General features: G+C 42.5%; 1 protein-coding gene and 1 long non-coding RNA gene across 2 annotated transcripts in view; one reads left to right on the top strand and one right to left on the bottom strand.

Moving 5' to 3' along the window:
• Positions 1-12,124, top strand: LOC118903469. Its single transcript, XR_005021818.1, has 11 exons — positions 1-636; positions 1,325-1,409; positions 1,885-1,943; positions 2,060-2,224; positions 2,393-2,525; positions 3,474-3,523; positions 4,587-6,188; positions 6,740-6,878; positions 8,076-8,219; positions 9,360-9,609; positions 11,001-12,124. It is a non-coding gene; the product is annotated as an uncharacterized LOC118903469 (long non-coding RNA).
• Positions 7,533-14,974, bottom strand: part of PSMD6 (proteasome 26S subunit, non-ATPase 6) — a 20,653-nt gene continuing 13,211 nt past the window's right edge. Inside the window, exons 6-8 of the mRNA XM_036868589.1 lie at positions 12,131-12,299; positions 7,886-7,963; positions 7,533-7,737 (exon numbers count right to left, since the gene is read on the bottom strand). Coding sequence (XP_036724484.1) covers positions 7,641-7,737; positions 7,886-7,963; positions 12,131-12,299 — 344 coding nt within the window. The 3' untranslated portion in view covers positions 7,533-7,640. The remainder of the gene's footprint in view (positions 7,738-7,885; positions 7,964-12,130; positions 12,300-14,974) is intronic.

The following is a 14,974-nucleotide window of genomic DNA, read 5'->3' on the forward strand; positions in this document are numbered from 1 at the left end:
GTATCTGTTGTTTTTCAAATTCTTTTCCCATTTAAGTTATTACAGAATGCTGAGGAGAGAGGTAAGTTTTTAATCCAGAGCTGGTCTGGTTTCTTCCTTGCTTTTACAGACCTCCCTCACTGGCAGTACATTTTGATATTAGGCACAGCATAATCTTTCATCTCTAGAAATTTGGCCGGTTTTACCATTTGCAAATCACTCTTATCAATTACAAATTATTTTTGTTGCTTAAAACAATGAAGGAAGCAACGGATTTGTGTACTGGAGCAAAGGTGCATATACATTACAGGAAGGAGTGAGTCTGGCTTCAGTCCCCACTGCCCTGCCCCTTGGACTTCCGTTCAGTCCTTAGATCAGCTGACTGCTCAAACTCATTCTTAATAAGTTCCCTGTGGATAACTCCTTTCACTTTGGATGTCCTCCTTAACCTTCACTCAAGGAAAAGGTTCAATCACTCAATCCCTTCACGCTTTTTACTTCCGCTCTCTTGCAGATAACCTGGACCTGGACAGCAGGAGGCTATCCCAGTTCACGGAATGGGGGCTGGCAGTTTTGGATGCTAGCCTGTGGGAAGTGACCAGCAGAAAGGCAGGGTGAGGCCATTCTAGGCAGAGGGAGCACGCTGGGCTGACACAGGTGTGAAGAAATGCAGACTGGAGGACAGTTCTGGGTGAAGCTTGCAGACTGGAGGACAGTTCTGGGTGAAGCTTGCTGGAAGGGAGGGGCAGACAGGGTGGGAGAAGTTGGCACCAGATGGTCAAGGACCTTAAATGTCACGGGGCCTTCATCCTCAGGAACATGCAGTTTAACCAGATGTAAACTGTCAGAGCCCAGAGGTTTTCATGGTCCCGTCCCAGCACATGCAGAAATAATAGTCGTTCAAATCTTTACTGGTGACTCTGGCAAATCAAAGAAGCACCTAAATCTCTGTCCCTTTTTCTCGCATTTTCACCCTGGCCTCAAACTCTGTCTTTAGCCCCTACCCCCAACCCCCAAGTCGTCATCACAGAGCTCTCCCCTACATCAAGCCTAAGGTCCTCCCCTTTCGTACTCCACTTTCTGCTCTCTCAGTCCTCCCTTTCTCATAAGAAACTCTTGCTCCTGTTGCTAGTGGGACTGAAACGAGTCTTTCGTCTGGTAAGGCTGTGATTCTTGCACCTGTTATCTTCACTTTCCATAATCGGAGCTCTTGGAACAAAGGTGGCACTGGCAGAGGATCTTTTCCAGGGGAGGGTGAGACCATCAGCCAAAGAGAAAGTTTTCGGGGGAAGGGGAGAATCTAACACTTATAATTTAATAATTTCTTAAAATCCCCATCACGTAGGGCCCTCCAATAAATGTGGAAGACAGAATGGACAGGTGAGAACCTTGGGACAAAAATCATTCATAAAGCTGTTGCAGTGATCCAGGTAAGAGCTATTAAGTTTCCAAACTAAGGCAGTGACCATGTGGATAAAGTGGGGACGGATTCCAGAGATCTCTTAAAGGTAGAACCAATAGAACTTGAGGTCTCATTGAACGTTCAAGGGAAGATTGAGTCTAAGATAACTTTAGAGATTTCTAGCTTGGCCAAACTGGTTGAGGAGCCTTAACATGAAATACATGGTATGGCGATAGAGAAGGGAAAACATACTATAATGAATTTGAGTTGCCCATGGGAAATTCAAGTGTAGTACCCAGTGGCTATTTGTGTAGTCTGGAGCTTATGAGAGAGGTTTGAGCCTAAATAGAATTGGAGGGTTGTCTTTCACTGGGAGTGGATGAGTTCACCTAGGAAAATAGGTAGCTATCTGGCTTATCATTAGTTAAAATAATACTCATCAAGTTGAAGGCCTAATGTGCCAGATACGGTACCAAGCACTTTATCTGCCTTCTCTCTCACAGAGCCCTGAACAGAGTTGGTAGTTTGATCCTAATCATACTGATGAGGAACTTCTAAAAAGGTAGGTGTCTTGCCTAAGGTCCCACAATGAGTTAGGGGTATTGCCAGGCTTTGAACTCAGGTCTGTCAGATCAGTGGTTCTTAAATCTTTTTTTCTTTTTTTCCTTCCTTCCATAGATTCTCAGAATCACATGAAAGAAATCATAGGTTCTCTCTGACAGAGGCACAGGCACCCCACATTTTATGTTCCATTTCCAGGATTTCACAAACTTGAAGCCCATGCTCCATGGCCCAGAGAGAGAAGGCAGCCGAAGACGAAACCCTGGAGAAGAGAGTATTGTGGTAAAGAGAGAAGGAGAAGCGGTACTAAAGAGTAGAAAATTAGATCAGGGAAGGCAGAGAAGGATGAAGTTGAGTTGGTTGAGTTAGAAGTTCAGACAGTTGACTCTGTCTTAATTATCAACCCATCAACCCACTTAGGTATTTTTTTTCTTCTGCTTCTTTCTCCAGGATAACTGGAATCGGTATTGAGATGAAAAGTTAGAAGAACCTGGGCAGGGAGATTGCCAAAGAATTAAAAAGTATGAGTGTGGCTAAGTGATGGCCTTGCCTGCATTTTCGAGGAAGAACTGGAAGCTGCCATGTAAGTCCATGCTGGCCTCCTAGTGATGTTGTATTTGCAATTTCCCTCTTGTTACGTCTTACGACCGTCCTTCCAGGTAACTTGTCTGTGATCAGACCAGTTAAGTGATTTGTTCAGAGTTACAGAGCAAAGTCCATGTTCAATTTGATACGGCCAGTAATGAAGAAGGACTATGTACAAGGCCGATCCAGAGTTATGATGGTGGCACAGCACTTCTAGGAATAGATCAGGATAGGAATAGGATCATAGAGTCCGAGGGGCACTCCAGGTTTCAGTTTCAAAAGCAGAGCTGTTCAGAGGTGCTTGTGATCCCTGGGTCCTGGGTGAGCCCGTGGCAGTGGGTGGAAGTGGCGTGGAGAAAAAGAGCGCTGGAGTTAAGGCCAGGGAACTAGGCTGTCGCTGTGCACGTTGTCCATTTCAGAGTCGGTAGGGTTGAGAGGAAGACGGAGCCGGCTGCTCAGGTCTGGAGTGGACGGGACATGGTAACTTACAGTTCTGAGGGCAGTGAGCACCGTGGGTTGGTGGTATTGCTGGATGGTGAGCAGCTTCAAAGAAAAGGTATTTTGAATGAGGGTGGAAACATAATGGCCAGGAGAGAGAGCCAGGGAGTAGGAAACAGTGGACTTCATCTTGGCCCCAAGTTCCTGAGGTGTAGATGAAAGAAAAGCCTCTAAGCCAGAGCACTTCAAGAAAAGTAGAGTCTTCCAAAACCAAGTGTAGAGTTTTACCAGTGTTGATAATCCACTAATTGCAGATACACTCTGGAAAAAGCAGGTCTCTGATAACTTCTAAAAGAGAGGGTTAGTACCGTTGTCAGGACGCCACCTACTGGTAGTCTTGACTAAGTGGTCCCTTCCCCAAGGCAGTGTCAGGGTTTATGATATGTAGTTGCCGGACAGGAGGTTGATCATTCACTGGCAAGTTGTACCTTTTATTTCTTACATCCAGTCTGCACAGGGAAAATTATGCCACTACAGGAGATTTCCGAATGACAAGAGGTAACCCCCACCCCCCGGCCCCGCCCTTGACCGTACACTTCAAGGTTATTATAATGGCCTGGACCAAACTGACCCACATTCTTGATACCCTTTGTAGGTCTTCAGAAACAGAAGAATAATGCAAAATGGCTTTGAAACCAAAACCAGTGATTATTAGAGCCTTTCATGTTTTCCAGACAGGCATGTAACTTCACCCCCCCCATAGCCGTTGTGGAGATGTGACGTTTGTTACTAACAACTACAAATTTGTGTAAAATTAGGAGGATGAAGGATTATCACAGCCCCTCTCCCTTTTTTCCCCCGTAATCAGGGGGACAGATGTCAAGTATCAGCTATTAATCTTCTTCAAAAACAGGTTTCAGACAGCACCAGGGATTAATTTAGAATTAATTATACAATTGATTTGCTAATGGTCAGTAACCTTCCATCCATCAATTACTATTAATGCCTGGTCAGGTTACTGAAGACTACCTGTGTTCAGTCACGAAACGTTAAGTGTGCTGCAGTGTGTGCGCTCCGTGAACAAATGCGGTGGGTTATCCTTGCAGCCACTGGGTTAGGTAAAAGTCAGGTGCAGACACTTAATAACAAAAATGCTTGTAGACAGTATTTCCACTCCTAAAAGACTGCTAGTAAATGAAAAATTGATCTATTTTTTCTAATGTAGGAAATAGATTACCAAAATTTGACAAAGCTTATAAATACTTACCTCACTGGATAAATTTGATACACAGATGTTATTGAAACAAGAAATCGGTATGGTGGTTTTAGAGAATAATGACAAAATCGTTCATCCCAGTGACTTCATTTTGTACTTGAATAGTGTATTATGAGTGAGACTAGGGTTGCTAAAAGAGACGGGTTGCTATAAGTGACAGGTTGCCAACTTCGATCAGTACTGAAGAGGGACTAAACAAACACAGCGAAAGTGTTTTAGCGCTATATCACTTAGCAAATAAAACTATCATTTGATGATAATCTTATTTTCATATTGTGATATGTGTGCCCTTCATGGCTAAAACCAGAAAATTAAGACTTTAATTCTTTGGATGGATTCTCCTAGGTGATTAACGGAGGCTGCGGATCATCAACCCCAGGTGTACGATACGGGGGTAGGACCAGGACAGCAAACTCAAATGGCAGTGGAGACAGGCAGGTGCTGTAAGGTAACAAACAGGGCAGGCCGGGTGAACCGGGCCTGCTGGAGATGTGCTAGCCATTCGGCTGGACTGGAAATGGGAGCTCAGAGTTAACCTGATCTGTCCGTTTTTCCAGAGAAGCTAGATGAGAGGTGATTTTTGAATTTTCTTTCAATTTTTAGATGGCAACCATACATCTTTTTTTCTTAAAAACGTATGGGGGTCAGGGGGCCGATGACAGTTGCAGCCCATCGGTGACCAGTTTGCAGCTTGGTAGCTTCAGGAAGCCTCCTTTGGCGTCCTGACTTGCTTTGGGTTTCTGAACCTTTTGTATCCGCAATTGTGAGAAATACAGGCCTGGACCTAAAACTTCCTCGACGAGCCTTTAATCAAGATTTAAAATACTGCCACTGGTCAAAAAGCAGAGAACCAAGGTTTGAAATTAGCATTCTACGTAGTCTTACTACGTAACAAACGTTAAGTGAAAAACATCAATGAGGTGGTCAAATACAAAAAAATTCTCCGTTTTTCCCATAAAACATGGCTTAGATGGCCCAATTTATTAATTTTATGTGACAGCTTTCTACCAACACTCATGGTAATTAATGTGCATATGTTATAGTTTGTAATGTTTTCATATAAATGAACCTCATAATAAGCCTGGTTTTCTCCTCCATTTTACAGCTGAGGAAATAGGCTGAAGGAAGTAATTTCTCCCAGCATCAGACAGCCAGCATGAGGAGAGCTGGGATCAGAATTTGGTTTTCCAGCTGCAGTGTCCTGTGCTCATTTCTCCTATACCATATGGCCACATTAAAAAGAAATGTGTTAGGTTCCAATTTTATTTTCACTTCCAAACTGATACTCTGAAGCTAACACAGAGACTCTGATTTTGTATTAAAAAATACATATGCATAGGACTAAATATAGAGAATATTCATCAAAATATTAATAGGTGTTATTACCTCTGCAGGGTAGAATGACAAGGCAAGTCGACTTTAGTATCCTGAATTTCTTTTGCAATGAGCATATTCTTTTTCAGGAAAAGAAAGGAAAAACTGGACTCCTTCACCTCAGAACTGTATTGTTTACTCATCATGAGGCAGTTTACTCACCTGGACCTTTATCTGCAGTCTTAAGAGTTTTCAGCTTCCCCATCTAGCACTGGGAGTGAAGAACATTTCTTGTTTCTTTTAGTATCTCTTACCTGTTATCCTCATCTAATTTTAGGCTGGTGGGGCTAAAATGGTAAAACAAACAAAAAAGCCGGGAAGGGGGGAATGGAGAGTGTTCTGTGGCTTTTTGCTCTCTTTTAGGCCAACACTCAATCTAAGCCTCGACTGAAAAGCCGTGGTTGCTGTGTGTGATCACATCAGTCCAGGTGGTTTTTAGAGGTGGGAGTTGAGGGAAGGAGTTATTTTAAGAAACTGACATTTTAATCCTACTTCTTCCCCTCTAGCATGAACTGCAATGCGATAACTGGCTGAAAACAGAGCCCTAATTTTTAAATGGGCACAGGGAACACAGTAAGTTCTCAATGACCATATACGTTGGATTTAACAGCACTGATTTTCAGGGTTGTGGGTTTTGTAAGGGTACTTATATTACCAATTTCTTCAAGAAATTACAGTGATCATTGTGAATAAGGTTTTATAAATAAGCATTTTTAGAAATCCATCCGGCATTTTAATAGTCCACAGCACCTGCAGGAAGCTCCTGTCAGAGCACAGCTCTGGTCCCTCTTTCAGTACAGTACTGACAACTGCCACTGTCTTGACTTTCAAGGCAGTGCTTCTAATATTTTGCCATTAAGTACCTCATTTGCAAGAGGGCTTTGCTTTCCCAACCTGTTATTACTCGTTTTACTCAAGAAGTTTTTAATGAAGAATGTTTGTTTCAAGTTATTTTCAACAGATGATTATCCACTGACATCATGTGTTTTCTCCTCTAATATGTTAATGGATCATTCCCATCAGCATGTAAACATGCTCTCTTTAAAAAAATGAATCAAAACTTCATACTTCTCTCCCCTTCCTTTTACAGTAAAATGCCATTTCCCATTCTCTTTTTAACTCAGCTCTACCAAAACTGCTCTTGTCAAGGTCACCATTCAGCAAGCCTGGGATCCTCTCTTTCAGCAAATCCGGCTGCCTCTACAGTTTATTCCACCACTCCCCATCGTCCCTGCAGCTCAGGGCCATGGTGACACTTAAAAGGTAAGTCAAAAATCGGGCCGTTCCTCTGCTGAAAACCTTCAGCTACTTTCTTCCCCTCGATAATTGCTCTCGTGGTCTCTCTCTTTTTCTGTAAGCACCACCGTACTAGAGAGGCCTTCTGTGACACCCTATAGCAGAGAGCTCTCATGCCCTATCACCTATATCTGGTTTTGTATTTTCTTCCTTCCTAGCACTTCTCCCCCTCTAAGTAAGTTTATAATTGGGAAAAAAGATTCCCTTTGCCAATATAGCTAAAATCTTCAGTGAGACTGGCTTTGGCAGATTCTAGAATCTAGGGTTATGGTAGCCTCCAAAAAAAGGAGTAACTTCCTATCTTATCTTATCTTCTGTAGATAGTTGTTTCAGAGGGAAAGCTTACGATACACTGCATTTCTCATCTGTTCTATGTACTAAGCACTGTGTTTAAATTATACAGCATGTTCTCTTTGTAAAATTCAGAGGCTTCAAGGTAAGAGATGACACGCATGATCCCCTATTTTACTGAAGAGGCAGAGTCAGGATTTGAACTCAAGTAAAGTACTGTAGTCTCTGTAACCATTTACCATAAACCAGAGACGTTCAAATGACGCAAATGTGACATTATTTTAACCTTACTGGACCCCATCCTTAGAGAGAGATGTCAAAAAAAGTAAATTGAAAGAAACAACGCAGTATTTATTTTATACAGTTCAACTGGGCACAAAGTAAAGTAAGCACCTCTACAGGAAATCCTTTGTGTATGAGGTTTGTTGTTTTTTTTTTTTACATATTAATTACTCTGGATAGTTTTTGAACTCTGTTTAATAGCAGGTCTCCTTTCTTGATAGTTTCTTGGTACTGCCAGTTCTTGCTATCAGGTCTATAAATAAATTGAAGAAAAAATTGAATTATTTACCAGTCACATTACTCCATAACAATAGTTGACCTACTTTAAAAAGAAGGCACTCTTCTTTTAAGAGTGCCCTTTATTCTGTGCAGTATTACAAATGATACACAAACTTGAGTACCTGTTCGTTTCCACTATTTCATTCACTTTATCTATTTTGCAGTGTAGCCTCCCAGCAGCAATAAATCTGGAGAGTTCCCTAATTGAGAGAGAAGGGGAAAAAAAGCCTTTAGCATTACCCTTAGTTAGCCTTATAGAGAATTCTTAGAAAAATAAACTGCACTAAATAAACACATGATTTGTCTTCCAAGGTAACATTTTGATTGATGCCCAGTAGTTGAGAGGATGGTCGCCGGTGTACTGCAGGTGTCTTATCTACCAGAATTAACGTGACCCTACAAGTGCCTATTCATATGAAGCGTAGGTGTCAAAGAATGAAGCCATCCACAGCTACAGTAAGTGCTCAGGAAGAAACATGAAGGGGTTAGAAAAATTAAATAAACATAAGGAGGAAAATAATGCGCTTTACTGGCGGCGGGGGAGGGCGGGGAAACCTGATGAAACCATCCAGTTTCCTTCTACTTAACCTTTCTGGAGCAGGGAACTCTAAGGATTTTCAAAATCCTTCAGAGGACAGAGGGAAGGAAAGCTTTCAAATTATTTTTAAGACGGAATAACATGCCACAATAAATTCGGATTAGGAATGTGAAAAAAGGCATTTCTGAGTATATCCCGTCACAACCCAAACCCCCTAATTTAAGACAGTTACTTAAACAACACAGTCACACACCCCGCTCCACAGCAGCATTAGCAGTGGAACCCTCCATCCAGGTCTACCACCACGTGACACGCAGAAGAAAGGACATGCTCAGAAATGCACTAGAGCTACGTGAAGACAGCTTTCCAATGCTGCCAAAGAGAATAAACGGAAAGCTGACTCCTTTAAAATAATCCATTTATAATAGAATTAATTATGTTAAATTTGGAGATTAAGAAAAATCTGATTCCAAATAAATAAAAATGTGACAGATTACTGTCACAGAGACTAGAACAAACTCCAAATCTTAAGAACCAAATCTCAAATGAAAGTGCCATTTCAAGTCAGTGGGGAAAGGGTGGCTTATGGAATGGTGTTGAGGCAGCCTAATTATCACAAATCCCAGAAACCATGTAAGGAAAAAATAATAAACTCGATTATGTAAAGAGAATTTCTACACAGCAAAATACTACCAAAATCAAGTCCAAAACCAAATGAAAATGTGGCTAAAAGATGTTTGCAGTATGTCGTTGCCACTGGTCAGTCAGTGGTGAAAGCCCCACTATTCCTTTTCAATAAGAAAATGTTCAATTTTGGAAAATCTGGTGATGGGCTTGAAAGATGAGGAAGTTATGCTACTGAAGATTTTAAGCTAGAGGTTATCTTAAAAATAGCAAGAACTATGTGTAACAGTGTTTATAGAGCATGCTCTATTGCTATACTCATTAAAAATTCAACTGTTGGTTTTTGAGTTATGTTACTGAGTGGCTTTAGGTAAAAATCTAAAAATTAAAAAAGATCAGCACTGTTTCTAAACTCACTTGTGTTCATTTTCCAGCAATTTACATAGTTGCATCTCCAGACTGCAGCTGCGAAACCCACTGGTACCTGTTCTTCTGGGACTGAAGTACACAGAGAAAACTACCCAACCAGATATAACCAGCCCTGTGAGTCCTACCCAGATCCAAAGAACAGCAGGGGAAACCTCTAAAGAAGAAATCTTGATGTTATGATTTAGGAACAAGATGTAGATAACAGCACTAGACTTGATGTACAAGCAAACTGACTCAAAGATGCCCTCTGCTGAGGTAAGACCTCCCAGTCAACTGCTGACACCCAGGCTGACAATTCCACTGCTTCTTCCCATGCCCACCATCACCAGACTAGTTTGGCCCTTCATTTACCAACCCCCCCCCCCCTCACCCCCGACGACTAGAAGAGACTCTAAACAACTTTAAGACACCCATTCAGATCCAACCTAGTATCTTCCCATGCTTCGCTCTGGACGGCCATGTGCCCGTCACCACACGTTCCATCCAGTGCCCCTAGGCTGCTGGTTTCTCAGCCATGCTCCTAAATCTGTCTCTGCTATTTCCTCCATCTGGAATGTCCTTTTCCCCACCACTTCCTATAAAAATCCTAAATATGCAGTGACAACCAGTCTCAATACCCACGGGAAGCCATCTGTGGTGTGCCCATTTTGGGGGCACTTCGATCACATACTCTGACTCCTAGTTATGCTCATTCTGAACTATGTGCACCAAGAGTCATCTAAGCAGAGTCTCCTTAATGCCCTAAATCGGTGTTCAAGTCCCATTCCCTAGATCCAAATGACATTTCTGTCGCCTCCCCGTGTGCTAATCAATCATACATATCCCAAGGTGACTCACCTTCCCCAGACAAACCATCTACCAACAAATGGGAGAATACAGCCCATGGGTATGGTTTCCAACCTTACACAGGTCAACAGAAGGCCCGGTTTATTCAAATAATGGCCTGGTCCCCTTCTCCGACAATATCTTATTAAGTCTAAGGAAGTGGAAGTACAATGGTTGTTCAGTCGTCCAAAATCATTTTTTGAGGGAAGAAAAACAGAATCTGTGAAAACCCACGCGTGAATCAGATACCACAGAAATTTCAAACAAGGCCTTTCACAACAACTGCAGCTCGGTAGGTACTGACAACCTCTGCCTCCAAAGCCGGTCTGAGACCATGAAGGGAACAACTAAACAAATACCACCAGAAATGTACCACATACCATCAGTTCAGACGCCATCGTAACGACTCGCAGAACACTGCAGTGTGTCTAACTGGTACGCGCTGCTTCCGTGCATCTTATCCACAGCTTCAGCTGAGCCTCGCACTGCTCCCAACCAGTGGACACGGCTTCATCACCACCACAGCACAGTTAAGAAACTAAAGGGTAGGAAGCCAGACCAGCCCCTGCTTTTCGTGCACTGCCCACCACAGTAAGCCACTCCTTACACTGCCGCGTGAGAAGCACATTTATAACGCCCCCAGCCCCACCCCACCCCACTAACCAGCTGCTCTTGGGCAGTGGTTACCAGACTTAATTTCACACACGAGTTCAATTCAGAAGTGAAACAAAACCAACCCAACCTAGGGAATGCAGCCTTCTATTTTGGTATGGATAACCAACAAATACTACTATCAATCACTGCCTCTTTTTCTTTCACAGGAAGAGAACGAGGAAATTTCTGGCTCCATAGTTTGGGTACACTTAAGATCTGCGCATTTTGTAAAGATTACTGAAAACCCACCCACCCACCCATAAACAAACATTGATATGCATGCTAAGGTGACTGGGGATGAAATGTACTGGTGTCTGACACTTCCTTTCAAGTGGTTAAAAATAAGATGGAAGGTGATAAAACAAATATAACAAAATGTTAATAAATTACAGAATCAAGGCTCTATGGGAATTTACGGTGTAACTCTTTACAATTTTCTGCATGTTTGAAATTTTTCATAATAAAATATTAGAAAAAAACCAGAATGGCTAAAAAGAGTGTGGTCTTTTAAAATGAAATGCAGCTTCATTAAAAACTGCTTTTTTCACTGTGAGCCACTGCAAACTACATCTTCAAAGTTAAAAGGCCAATGTTTGTTTGGGAACCACTTACATATCTAGACACCACCTGGACAGCTCACATTCTGAACATCTACTTCTCTCCAACTCTACTCCCACGACCCTGGGTCCAAGACACAGGAACATCTCCTCCATGAGCTACTGAACAGACCACCTGGTCTCCCCATCCAGCATGCACTAAGACGGAGCATGGAACCGTGTTACCCACCAGAGGCTTAAAATGCTCCAGTGGCTCCCCACAGCACCAGGATTAAAACCCAAGTTCCCCACCAGGCCCTACACGGCCATACACTGCCTGTCTCTCCCACGGCTACCCTCCTACCCCCACTACTATGCTGCAGCTACGCATCTTTCTGTGCCATTGTATTCTCTATGTAGACTAACCTGAAATGACTTACATGTTTAGCTCTCTATCTTACACTTCACACTAGGTCCTAAGAGTCACTACTGTAGTAGCAGTGTGGTTCACGAAGATGTAACAGAGACGACTTCTGCTCCAGTTATTATTAAAAGTAGACTTCTGTTCCATCTTTGCTACTACAGTAGAAACACATCATGAAAGCAGAGATAACAGATATGATTGTTTTGATATTGAAAGAAAAATTCTTAGATCTTTTTTTTATAATTGAGGGAAGCAATGTAAATGGAGAAAATATACAAGTTCACACATGCAAAGATAACTGTAAAAAATAAATTGACATGATGTTATTTAAACTTACTGATCAATAAACTCCACGCCAACACCAAAGGCTTCTGCCATATAGCCCAGGGTTAATGACCTGTATGATTCCAGCAGCTGGCTGTACGCATGAATCCGCATTTCTCTTACATAGTATCGATAATGAGGAGCAAAAAGCCAGTCCTTTTTCATTTCCTGTTCCACAAAAGCTGCAATGAATAAGACGACAAATTATAAGAACCTCCCTTTGGATAAACTGATTAAACTGGAGGACGGATTTATAACATGATAGAAGTTAACAGCCTTTATCTATAAAGTGTATACAAAGTATTAATGAGCAATCCACACACACACAAGTGCAAATTATTTTACTGAATATCTACTATCTATCACTGTTCTGAATAATGAGGATATGGTAGGAAACCAAAAGACCAGATCTCTGCTGCCACAGCAACTAAATTTTCAAAGAGAAGAGATAAATGAACAAATAAAGAAGATACTCTCCAAAAAGAACAGGTTCTGTAAGGAAAATAAAACTGTGATGTGATAGTGAACAGGAGGGCTTCCACGGGATTGGAGTCAAAAGGGAAGACTTCTCTGAGGAACCTGCCCTGCAGAGAGCAGGAGGCTTAGAGCAACACAAAGAATGCCAAGATCCAAGGCAGGAAGAGCCTGGCTAAGCCCAAGAACAGAAAGGAGAGCAGGTTCAGAATGTAGTAGGAGGACAGCTACAAGGATATGGAAGGTAAGCAAGACAAAAGATTCAAGAATATACTTATGTTTCTGGCTTGAACAAGATAAAAATCCCTGGAGAAGGAGAATTTTTTTTTTTTTTTGAGTTGGTGTGTATGTGTGGGGGTGTGTGTGTGTGTGGGTGTAAGTGTGTGTGGAGGTGGGGAGGGAAGGATTCAAACGTTACCCTTTGGCAGGGTTGAGGTGGACTCCCCTATCAGACATCCAAGTCGAAGATCCCAAGGCTTGGGTCTGGTGCACACTGGCAAGTGTGGGGCTGGAGACACGAATCTGGAAATCACTGCCATCCATATGTATTTGATGATGGAATTATAGACATAAGGGCAATGACCAAGCCTGGGCCACTTAGTCACTGAGAGGCCTAACAAAGGATGAGGCAGTAGGTCCAGAGAAAATACATTATTTCAATACACTGAAGTTCTAAGGTCCTTAAAAAAGGATAACTGGCAGTTGCAAGGAGTTCCGCCTGTTTGATGTGCCATTACATACACAGTGTCTGATGCCTGACAGCCACTTAAAAATACTGACTCAATAACCAGCTATTTCTAAAAGACATAAAAAGATACATTATATTTTAAAGAAAAAAAAAAACCTACTTACAAAACTGCATGTAAAATACATCCACACGTGTTTAAAGGTGTTACGTGCTTATACCTCTGGATACAAATGCCCCTGGATGGACACCCTTGGAACCTGAAATCAGTAGTTGCCTCTAGAGAAAGGACCCAGGCAATCAAAGGCTAGAGAGAGACTTTTTCTTCTTTCTGTGATACAGTTTGAAAATTTTCCATGTATACAAAAAACTTTGGGTTTTTTTTTTGTGTGTTATTTTCTGATTTTTAAAGTACATATAATGGATAAAAGTTCTGGAGGGATATATAACAATCTTAAAATGGTTCTCTTCCAGAAGAATTCTGTGTATGTGAATGTGTAAATGAATTTGGACGTAGGGCTTTCTCATCTCAGTTTATTTTTAATTTTTGAAGACAATCAGGTATTACCCAGAAAAGGATGCTATTTTCTCTTTCAAATAAAATATTTTAAAGTACAAAGTCTATGTATATTTGGAGAAGCAAAAAGGCTTATTATAAAACCAAATAAATGCTACATGCCTTAGTACACAAAAGGAGAGAGTAAATGATACAAATGATGACTGTTGTCGAAAAGATTTAACTATCTGTCCTTTGCATTTTAAGTATCTGGGAAATCGCGAGCAGGCACCAGGCCCGGCCCCCACTGTCCCAGCAGTGCGCAGACAGCAGCCACCCATATGAGACCCGCCAGCAGGCACCGAGTGCTAACCCCGCTACACTGGGAAGGGCCGCTGCACCTGCACACCCATATCAAGTGGGTAACAGCCAGCACACACTGAGCAAAGAGGCAGCAAGCATCCAAACTAAAAGCCACCACTCGATTCCAGAGAAGAGGGCAGAGTAGAAGGACCTGAGCTCACCTCCTCTCGCAAAAACACCAGAATCACAACTGACTGCTGAACCACCACTGATAAAGAAGACTGGAACCTACCAAAACAGATATTTCACACTCAATGAAAAGAAGAAGCCACAACAAGACGGCAGGAGGGGCACTGTTGCAACATAATCAAATCCCATTCCTGCCAGGTGAGTGACCCACAAACTGGAAAATAAATATATCACAGAGGTTCTCCCACAAGAGTGAGAGTCCTGAGCCCCACATTAGGCTCCCCAGCCTGAGGGTCTGGCATTGGGAGGAGGAATCCCAAAAGCATTTGGCTTTGAAGGCCAGTGGGGCTTGAGTACAGGATCTCCACAGGACTGGGGGGAACAGAGATGCCACTCTTGGAGGGCGCACACAAGGTTTCATGTACACTGGGACCCAGCACAAAGCAGCAACTCCATAAGAGCCAGGGCTAGACCTACCTATGAGTCTTGGAGGGTCTCCTGAGGAGGCAGGGGTTGGCTGTGGCTCACACCAATCAATACTCTCTGGGGGGAGGCCCCAGAGACTACTGATCAGCATGAGCTCTCCTGGAGGTCACCATTTTGGCATCAAGACCTGGCCCTACCTAACAGCCTACAGGCTCCAGTGGCGGAAAGCCTCAGGTCAAACAACCAGCAAGATGGGAACACAGCCCCACCCATCAGCAGACCAG

This window comes from Balaenoptera musculus, chromosome 11 (assembly GCF_009873245.2).
Source record: "Balaenoptera musculus isolate JJ_BM4_2016_0621 chromosome 11, mBalMus1.pri.v3, whole genome shotgun sequence".
Classification (NCBI taxonomy): Eukaryota; Metazoa; Chordata; class Mammalia; order Artiodactyla; family Balaenopteridae; genus Balaenoptera; species Balaenoptera musculus.